General features: G+C 47.0%; 1 protein-coding gene and 1 long non-coding RNA gene across 3 annotated transcripts in view; one reads left to right on the top strand and one right to left on the bottom strand.

Annotated features, from left to right (window-relative positions):
- The first annotated feature begins 873 nt into the window (after positions 1-873).
- ZBTB24 (zinc finger and BTB domain containing 24) overlaps positions 874-9,848 on the top strand; it is a 12,563-nt gene continuing 3,588 nt past the window's right edge. Inside the window, exons 1-6 of one of the 2 annotated variants that reach the window (XM_086707563.1) lie at positions 874-1,068; positions 1,501-1,554; positions 1,740-2,710; positions 5,758-5,925; positions 6,406-6,489; positions 7,180-7,263. In XM_086707563.1, the coding sequence (XP_086563689.1) occupies positions 1,768-2,710; positions 5,758-5,925; positions 6,406-6,489; positions 7,180-7,263 (1,279 nt within the window). In that variant the 5' untranslated portion in view covers positions 874-1,068; positions 1,501-1,554; positions 1,740-1,767. Of the gene's footprint in view, positions 1,069-1,372; positions 1,555-1,739; positions 2,711-5,757; positions 5,926-6,405; positions 6,490-7,179; positions 7,264-9,848 lie in introns of both variants that reach the window. The other variant, XM_025925828.2, reaches the window with a different exon arrangement.
- Positions 7,148-9,848, bottom strand: part of LOC147581141 (uncharacterized) — a 14,724-nt gene continuing 12,023 nt past the window's right edge. The window contains exon 3 of the long non-coding RNA XR_015251465.1: positions 7,148-9,834. This is a non-coding gene — a long non-coding RNA (uncharacterized LOC147581141). The remainder of the gene's footprint in view (positions 9,835-9,848) is intronic.

Below are 9,848 nucleotides of genomic sequence, written 5' to 3'. Positions count from 1 at the left end.
CCTAGACTGAGAGAGTGAAAATGCTGAAATAGTTGGAGAGAGAAGTAGGAGGGGACTGAATTTGGCTGGGGCTTGGTGTCAAGAAGCTTGGCCTTTATCAGGAGGGTACATGGGAGCCACAGTGGATTCTAATCAGGGGAATGCCTCCAGTCTCTGGGTGTGATCTGTACTTGATGAGATCTCCCTACTTCAGTGTGTATTGGAGGGAACAGCACGCAACTAAGACTAGTTAGAAGCCCTTAAAGTCTATAGAAGAAAGATGATGAAAGTCTGAGTAGCGATAATGATCATTTTAATCATAATAGATATGAATTAAACCAGACACTAAATTCATTACCTCCCTAATCTTGTTTACCCCACAGCTACCCAACCTAGCTGACACCAGTGTTAACATCTCCATTTTACAGGTAAGGTAAACAAGATTGAGAGGATAAGCAATCTGCCCAAGATTACTCAGTATTCAGATCTGACTAGATAGGGCGCCTCTCTTCACTCCCTTGGACTAGACATTCTAAGTGGGATGGAAAAGGAAAAGACAGATGTGAAAAATAATTAAGAGGCACATAATAATGATTATTCTACTAGCATTACATGATGACAATGATGGTAAGTAATGGTACTGAATGTAAAGGCGATTTCATTCACTCCTCACGTATTGGAGACCTTAACGCAAGCTTCGGCATCTGGGAAGAAACAAAACTGATTAAGCTGTCGGTGAGATATATCTAATATGACATAAAACTTCCTCAATTGCCGAATGACAACGCCACGCCCCATCCTCCGCTCCCAACTTACCGCAAACGCAGGACCCGCCCGGGATCTCTGGGCGGTGCAGCCCCGCCCCGGGCGCCTCCGCGGGCCACGTGGTCCGGCGTCCGCGCGCAGTCTCCCGGCGCCGGCGCTTCCGGGTTGGCGGCGGCGGCGCAGGGACAGAAGCCCGGACGACGCAGGTACCCCGGCGGCGGATTCTGCGGAGTAGGGGGCCTGGGTGGCCTTGGCACGGGTGCGCCATCCAGGCCGCCAGGTGGGACGGCCGCGCGATCCGGCCCCCGCCGGGCGCCCCGACAGGTAGGTCCTCCCGAGCCCGCGGTCCCGGGCCGTGGTGAGTGCTGCCCAGCCGTATGCTCCCTGCCCCGCCTGAGGGGCCCGGGCCAGGAGTGGGGGGCCTCCCCCGCGTCCCGCTCACCGCTCCGCGGGCCCGGGTCTCCGGGGAATCGTCCGCCCGCCCCTTCGTGCGCTGTCTGGGGACAGCCTGGGCGATCGTGCTATGCTTCCGAAGCGAGGCCCGATGAGCCTTAGGTTATTATTTCATTGCAGCTACCCCCAAATTCATTTCGTACATTTTCTTGGCCCCTTTTATATGTTTTCACAGACGAAGTGTTTAATGATGCGTGAAATCGAGACGCTGTGGTTCCCATTCTGATTGTGTGCGCAGCTATGGAAAGTTGGTGCTGGGGAAGGACTTTAGAGATGGTTGATTCCCGTTCCTTCATTTTACAGAGGAGAAAACAGGCCCTGAGAGGCAACAGGGATCTTGGAGACTCACCCAACTAGGTAACAGTACAAGAATGACAATCCCAACCTAAGTTTTTTGTTTTTTGTTTTTTAAATCACCTTCTGCAAGTGGCAAATGGTAAAATTCAGATAACCATGTGAAGTGAATACTAGGTTTGTTTGGGCTAGGATTAACTTTGTGAGATGATGCTTCCTCGTTTTTAATCATTATCTTCTTATTTCAGGCTTTATGCTTCTTGGCTTCTAAAGAAAATGGCAGAAACATCATCAGAGCCTTCTGGGCAGCTTGTTGTACACTCAGACACTCACAGTGACACTGTTCTGGCCAGTTTTGAGGATCAGCGGAAGAAAGGCTTTCTCTGTGACATCACTTTAATCGTGGAGAATGTGCATTTCCGGGCTCACAAAGCCTTACTTGCTGCCAGTAGTGAATACTTCTCCATGATGTTTGCTGAAGAGGGGGAGATTGGTCAGTCCATTTATATGCTGGAAGGCATGGTTGCTGACACGTTTGGTATGCTGCTGGAATTTATCTACACGGGTTGTCTCCAGGCCAGTGAGAAGAGTACGGAACAGGTCCTGGCTACCGCTCAGTTCTTAAAAGTCTATGACCTGGTAAAGGCTTACACGGATTTCCAAAATAATCATAGCTCCCCAAAGCCAACGACTTTGAGCACTGCTGGTGCCCCAGTGGTTGTTATTTCTAATAAGAAAAATGATCCTCCAAAGCGGAAACGGGGAAGGCCAAGAAAAGTCAACAGTTTGCAGGAGGGGAAATCACAGCTGCCTGCAGAGGAAGAAATACAGCTGAGAGTAAACAATTCGGTTCAAAATAGACATAACTTTGTGGTAAAAGAGGGAGACAGCGGTATACTGAATGAACAGATTCCAGCAAAAGACACAGAAGATTGTGAGCCAGGGAGAGGGGAGGAAGTGCCTGCTGAAAAAGATGAGAATTGTGATCCCAAGACCCAGGACGGGCAGGACAGCCAGAGTCGGTACAGCAAGCGGAGGATTCGGAGGTCCGTCAAACTTAAAGATTACAAACTTGTTGGGGACGAAGATGACCAGAGTTCAGCCAGAAGGGTCTGTGGAAGGAGAAAGCGCCCTGGTGGCCCTGAGGCCTGTTGTAAGGACTGTGGCAAAGTGTTTAAGTACAATCACTTTTTGGCAATCCACCAGAGGAGCCACACGGGTAATTATACTTTTCGCAGCTTGCTGGAATGTGTTTGGGAGTAATGATGATAATGACAGCTTTCATTTATTGTGCAACTTCTATGTGATGGGCATTATAATAAGGCATTTATACATGTTACTGCATTTAATTCTCACGACAGTCCTATGAGGTAGGGAATGTTATCCCCATGGTACAGATGAAGAGACCCGAGTCCTAGAAATAACTGGCCCAGGTCATCCATGTAGAGACAGAGCTGGGATTTGAACCCAGGTAGCCTGATTGTAGAACCCTGCTCTTACTTAGAGTTGTTGGTTCAAGGCTTTCATGCCCAGGTATCACACTCTAGCCAGATTTATTCTTCTTTCTGAGTCTTGAACATTTTTCATCTTGACCACAGCTGTGCTTTTACCCAGGTCTGTCTGGACAGCTTTCTCACTCAGCCATCTAGCTGTGAATGTCTTCTCCTGTTTGGTCCCTCTAACCGAGCTCTGGCCAATAGACCCTTTTGTGAGGATGGAAAAAACGTTCTGTATTTGCATTGTCCAATATGGTGGCCACTAGCTACATGTGATTTTGACGTGTAGTGAGTGTGACTGAGGAACTGAATTTTTTAGTTAATTTAAATGGTACCATATTGGACAGTGCAGCCCTGGCAGAAATCCCTTCCTCCTTTGAGTCCTCTCTTACACACTTAACTTTCTTTTGGGCCGGGCTGTAGTTACCAGTTAAATAACCCCTAAACCTAATTGTAAGCTTAAGTATAGGGACTAGTAGTTAAGTCTCCTCTCATCCCTCAGCGTGCTGTCATCTGACCCAGCAGCATCTAGCCCCATGGTTCTCACCCCGGCCACACATTAAACTTTTTTTTTTTTAATGTTTATTTTTGAGAGAGAGAGAGAGAGACACACACACACACACACATACACACACACACACACACACACACACACACACACACACACACAAAATGTGAGTGGGGGAGGGGCAGAGAGAGATGGAGACAGAATCTGAAACAGGTTCCAGGCTCTGAGTTGGTCAGCACAGAGCCCTATGCGGGGCTCGAACTCCAGAACGGCAAGATCCTGACCTAGGCCAAAGTTGGACGCTTAACCAGCTGAGGCACCCAGGTGCTCCCTGGCCACACATTAGAATCACCTAGGGAGCTTCTAAAACTACCAGCAACTGGGCACCAGCCCCAGAGCTTCTGATTTAATTGGAGCCTTGGTTCGAAGGATAGATTGACAACTTTGAATTCTGGTTCTTTAAACAAAGTAGACATTTGGGAAATATTTGTTGAACTGTAACAGTATGGTTTAAATAGTTAAGTAGTTCTGTAAGATTTGTTAAGGAAAATAGCATGTAGTATGTCCCCTCTTGCACCCAGTGTTCTCAAATTTTGCCGTGAATCACTTTAGTGTGGGTCTGTTTTCATCCATTTTGGTGGCTAATAGCAGATCCACACGGGTTGGAAACTCTGTCTTTCAGTTCCAGAAAATTTTTGGAAAGTATCTCAGGGATGATTTCTTCTGTCGGTTTTCTATGCTCTCTCTTTTCTGGAACTCCCTGCTATCTGGATGTTGAACCTCCAGACCCATCCTCCCATGTCCTTATCTCCTATTTCCCATCACTATTGGCTCTACTTTCTACTTTCCCCTTTATCTTTCAACACTTAAAGATTTATTTCTGCTCTCACTGTTTTACCTCTAGAAGCCCTTTTTTATTCTCTAGATTCTTTAAAAAAAAATTTTTTTTTTAACGTTTGTTTATTTTTGAGAGAGAGACAGTGCTAGCGAGGGAGGGGCAGAGAGAGAGGGAGACACAGAATCCAAAGCAGGCTCCAGGCTCCCAGCTGTCAGCACAGAGCCCAGTGCTGGGCTCGAACCCGTGAACTGCGAGATCATGACCTGAGCCGAGGTCGGATTCTTAACCGACTGAGCCACCCAGGCGCCCCTTTTTTTAAAATTATTGTGAATCCTCTTTTTGGTTCATGGTGAGCACGTTAATAACAGCAGTCTCTTCTTTGTTAGTTTTTAATGTTTTCTTCCCCTTGGGCAGCTTCTGTTTTTTGCAAATTGCTTTTTTTTTTCTTACTTGTTTTGGTATCTGTTTCAACTACTAAAAGCCTTCCTTGAATGGTGGTTTTTTAAAAATCATATTTGGGGTGCGTGGGTGGCTCAGTCGGTTAAGCATCCGACCCTTGGTTTCGGCTTAGGTCACGATCTCATAGTTCATGAGTTTGAGGCCCCGAGTCAGGCTCTGCACTGACAGTGTGGAGCCTGCTTGGGATTCTCTCTCTCCCCGCCCCCCTCTCTCTGCCCCTCCTCTGCTGGCACTCTCTGTCTCTCTCTCTCAAAAATAAATAAATTAATTAATTAAAAATCATATTTCATCTTATGTTGGAACGGTTGACTGAAAGTTCCCATGGGTATGGAGAGGGCCTGTAGACAACGGCCTCACTGGGGGTGGTGTGGCTGCACCCGACCTCCTCACTGACACCTGGCATCTGCAGCCCCCCTACCCCGGCCTGCCACATTCCAGAAGAAAACAGTCCACCCTCCCCAGGCTGCCCGCCAGTGTCTAGAGCAGGAGCAGGGAAGAAGGCCGGTTATAGTCTCATCACTTCAAAAGTAAACTTGGACTTGCTGTCCCTGGGACAGTCCCCTTCCACTGTGCCTGGAGACCCACAGTGCAGAGACTGTTTTACCCTCTTCAGAGAACAGTCTCTGGCCTTGTTGGGGAGCTGGCCAGTCTTCTGGGGGGTCTGACTACCTTCGAAACAGACTGTCATTGATCTCCACCCCCATCTTCAGAGGTAACAGGGGCTGCCAATTCCTGAGCATTGTGAAGGCTGTGTCTTAGGTTCCGTCTCAGCCCTTCTCACTGCTGGCATCAGATTCATCTGTTCCAGCTTGCCAGATTTTATTGCTGCTGTTTTCTCTCCAGTGCTGGGCCTTGTGGATGTATGCTATGAAGAGAAATCCCTTTATTGTCATTTTAATTTAGTAGGAAACAGAAAGATGTGCATATTCTTGCTTACACTGTGTTTCTGGGGCTCTTAACTCCAGGGGAGCGGCCTTTCAAATGTAATGAGTGTGGAAAAGGCTTTGCCCAGAAGCACTCCCTGCAGGTCCACACCCGGATGCACACTGGCGAACGACCCTACACCTGCACGGTGTGCAGCAAGGCTCTCACCACCAAGCACTCCCTGCTGGAGCACATGAGTCTGCATTCAGGTAGCTGGGGAAGCACCAGGGGCCACCTGCCACCGGGTTCTGGGGTGGGCGCTACCCGCGATCAAAAGGGGCTTTTCTCAGCCTGGTGTCACTTCCCACCTGGTGTCATTGAACGGCAGAATTGTGCCTTTGCCATACTGTAGATTAGAATTCTGCACAGCATTGAGTCTTAAAACTAGGGCTTATAAACTGGCTCTCGGGAGCTCAATGTGCAGACATTTGTTTAAGAATTTGGTGATTTGGGGGGAAACTTGAGCGGTCCACCTTTACCCCAGTCTCCACCACTCCCTACTGCCTTACATACCTTTGCACGTTTATGTTACTCTGGTGGACTCTGAAGGCATTTGGGTTTGTAGGCAAACCCAAATCATTCATAGAAAATGGGGACCTGGGCCCACTGTGTTACTTACTTTATCAGTGAACATTCTTGTTCTTTCCAGTTTTTGTGTGTTTTAGTGTCTTTATTTTTTTATTTGGCAGGACAGAAGTCTTTCACCTGTGATCAGTGTGGCAAATATTTTAGCCAGAAAAGACAACTAAAGAGCCATTATCGAGTTCACACAGGTACAGTAAAGTGAGAGAAAATTTGGATTTGGATTGATGGGGAGAAAAGCAAATACAAATTACTTCTGAAACACTAGGGTCATATTGGGGAAGATAAATTAGCATGTAAGGAAAGAATCTTAAAAAGATCTAAATTAGTTGTCTTTTCCTTGTGTTCTTCTCCACTACCTTGGGATTTATATTTAAAAATTTTGTACTACACTTTTGGTACCACACACAGAAACCCAGCAGAATTGGCATCTTTCAGAAGTGCCACTTGCCTAAGACGGTGCCAGTTGACTGTTTTTAATGGTGCCTAGACAGAAGTATCCTTAGCTGTAGCTGTCCGTCCAGGCCTTCTCCCACCTAGCTCTGTCCATTGTCTTTTTTCCTCTCCTGCCAAGTGATAAGAAATAAATGAGGGGTTGGGAGTGACATTTGAGACCAGTTGGCCACAGTCACACCAGTGCTTCAAGGGAAGAAGGAGATTATGTTTAGGGAGGTTGGAAGAGTCCCAGCTCTCCCAAGTAGTGTGTTGAGGTGCATAGGGAAATATTAACTGTTACCAAATTAATAAAATTACTGTTGTGTTATTAAAGTACCATATTTAAAGTGATTATTTTTCAGGGAAGTGCTTTAACACAAATCACTGAAGAAATGCAGGGAGAGAGCGCATACATGCACTGACACTTTTTTTATTGTTGCGACAAGGCCACTCATTACCGGAATGCAACCACTGCCATCGCAAATTCATGGATGTGTCTCAGCTAAAGAAACATCTACGGACACACACAGGTAAAACTACCATCTCGTCCCTCCTTTCTGGTACACTTCATGGTTTTAGAAGAGTGAGGTCGAGTCCTCCTCAGGCTCCATTTATTATAAATTGGATGGTGATTTTACGAGATCAAGGTGGAAGGCTGTCCACACCATTCTGTGGGGAGATCCCTTCTCTAATAGCTCAGCAACTTAGAGATGGCTTACAAGTCTGAGTTTGGTTGTGTTTCAGTCTTAGTGTAGTTCATCATGGGAGATGGCGATCGTTGTTTTTAGAAAAGGAAACAAAATGAAACAAACACAAAGGTAGCATAGGCATGGGGGGTCTCCCATTTCCTGCCCCAGTACCAGTGGTTATAACACAAGCATCACCACCTCCAGGAAAATCTGTTCCAGGGATAAAGAGGAGGCAGGATTGATCAGGGCAGGTATATCAGATTGGTTTATGCTGCTTTGGACATTTTCTTCTTCAAACACAAAGTTTTTCTCCTTAACTTGTTTTCTTAAAATAAATGTCTCATAGGGTAGGCATTCTGTGAAAATGGAGCTCTATACATTTTTTTTTTTTAACGTTCATTTATTTTTGAAGGAGAGAGAGACAAAACGTGAGTGGGAGAGGGGCAGAGCGATAGGGAGGCACAGATTCTGAAGCAGGCTCCAGGCTCTGAGCTCTCAGCACAGAGCCTGATTCGGGGCTTAAACTCACAAGCTGCGAGATCATGACCTGAGCTGAAGTTGGACACTTAACCAACTGAGCCACTCAGGCGTCCCTCTATACATTCTTTCAATAGATATTATCGTGAACAGGTTCTGTGAAGTTTAATTCGCTCGTTTAACACATATTTACAGAACAATTACTGGGTACCAGGCACCACTCTACCTAGGTCGTGAAGATACAACAGTGAATGAGGTGGCCAGAGCCCCTGCTGTTAAGGGGCTACCATTTGACCAAGGAAGACAAAGAACAAATGACTATATAACATGTTAGGTGGGGGTCAGTGCTGTGAAGAACTAAATACTGGGTAAGGGGGCAGGACGTGGGAAGGTGAGCTGCCCTTTTACATGGGGACTTGTGTGGGAAGGCCTCACTGATGAGGGGACACCTTGGATAGATATCTGAATGCTCTGGGGAGCAGGGGCACCTGGCCAGCTCAGTCAGTAGAGCATGCGGCTCTTGATCTCGGGGTCATGAGTTCAAGACCCCCGTTAGGTGTAGAGACTGTTTAAATAAATAAGCTTAAAAGAAAAAAAAAATTTGTTTTGAATGCTATGGGGAGTGAGCCAGTCATTGTCGCTGTCCAGGAGAAGAGCATCCCAGGCAGGGGGAACAGCAGGTGCAAAGCCCTGAAACACAAGAGTTTCCGACTTGCCAGAGAAATGCCGGGAGGCGGTTGTGACTGAGGCTAAGCCAGGGCAGTAGAGGTAGGAGGGCTCGGGTAGGTGGAAAGCAGAGGTGACTGGAGTTTGTATAACACAGGGTTCCTCGGCATAGCTGCATACTTCAGTCACCTGAGAAGCTTTAAAAGAGAAAAAGCCTGGTCCCAACCCCAGAGATTCTGACTGAACTGACCTGGGGTAGAGCCTTGAAAGTATTTGTGAAAGTTTCCTTGGTGATTCTGGTGTGTGCACTCAGGCTTCAGAATGTTGGACGCCACGGTGAAGACTGGGTTTTATTCTGAGCCAGAGGACTAACAAGAGCAGTGACAGGAGGTGCCTTAGAATTTTAATAGGATCATTCTGGCTTCTCTGTGAGGTGAGGTGAGACAAGGGTGGAGAGACCCATTAGGAGGCTGTTGTACTAATCAGGGGCTTGCAACGTGTGGTAGCAGTGGATGTGGTCCAGGTGGTCCAGTTCGGATATATTCTGAAGGACTATGTTCCTGGAAAGAATTTCCATTGTTTAAAACACATGTCAACAGAAAGACTTTCTGAGATGTCATAAACCCAGATAGCATCAAATGGTAATGTGAACATTGTTAACGTTTCCCACACAGAACTTGACAAGCAGGTAGTCAGTCTTGGAATCTGAAAACAAACTGGGACCAGGGTGGGCCCTGGCTCTCATTTGAGAAGCTATGGAAAGGTAATGGCAGTGGCCTGGCTTTCACCTTTGGAGTGGTGGGAGTTGATCATGCAAAGATGCAGATTCACCCAAGCTGGCACCCGTGTCCTGTGCCCAGATGGAGCTCGAAGAGATGTGTAGCATGCGTCTTCCAGTAAATGCTGTAGAAGGGAAGCTGCCTGGCTGCACTCCAGGTTGCCCCCATCCCTTGCTGCTACCTACTTCAGTGGGATTTTGTTCTTTCTTTTCTTTAAACTCAGTTCCCTTGCCTGCGTTAGGATCACTTAATTTTGTTTCTGGAGGATGGGACAGTCCGTCGGTAGTATGTGCAGCACACAGGCTAACACTGCATGAATGCTTTTGAAGCGTTGTGAATTCCTCTTGGAGTCTGCAGCAGTCATGTGTGGGCCTTCGTTTGCATCCTGTGAAATTCATTCATTCATCCATCAGGGATTTCTGGAACAGCGTGCCAGGCCCAATTCTAGGCATTGGGGTACTAGGAGTAGACAAGCCCACAAATTCTTCTCCTAAGAACGGGGGA

The sequence above is a fragment of the Puma concolor genome, chromosome B2 (assembly GCF_028749965.1).
Source record: "Puma concolor isolate L17-30 chromosome B2, mPumCon1.1.hap2, whole genome shotgun sequence".
In the NCBI taxonomy this organism is placed as follows: domain Eukaryota; kingdom Metazoa; phylum Chordata; class Mammalia; order Carnivora; family Felidae; genus Puma; species Puma concolor.
The sequence above is the reverse complement of the archived record's forward strand: the minus strand, read 5'-3'. Positions and strand labels throughout refer to the sequence as shown.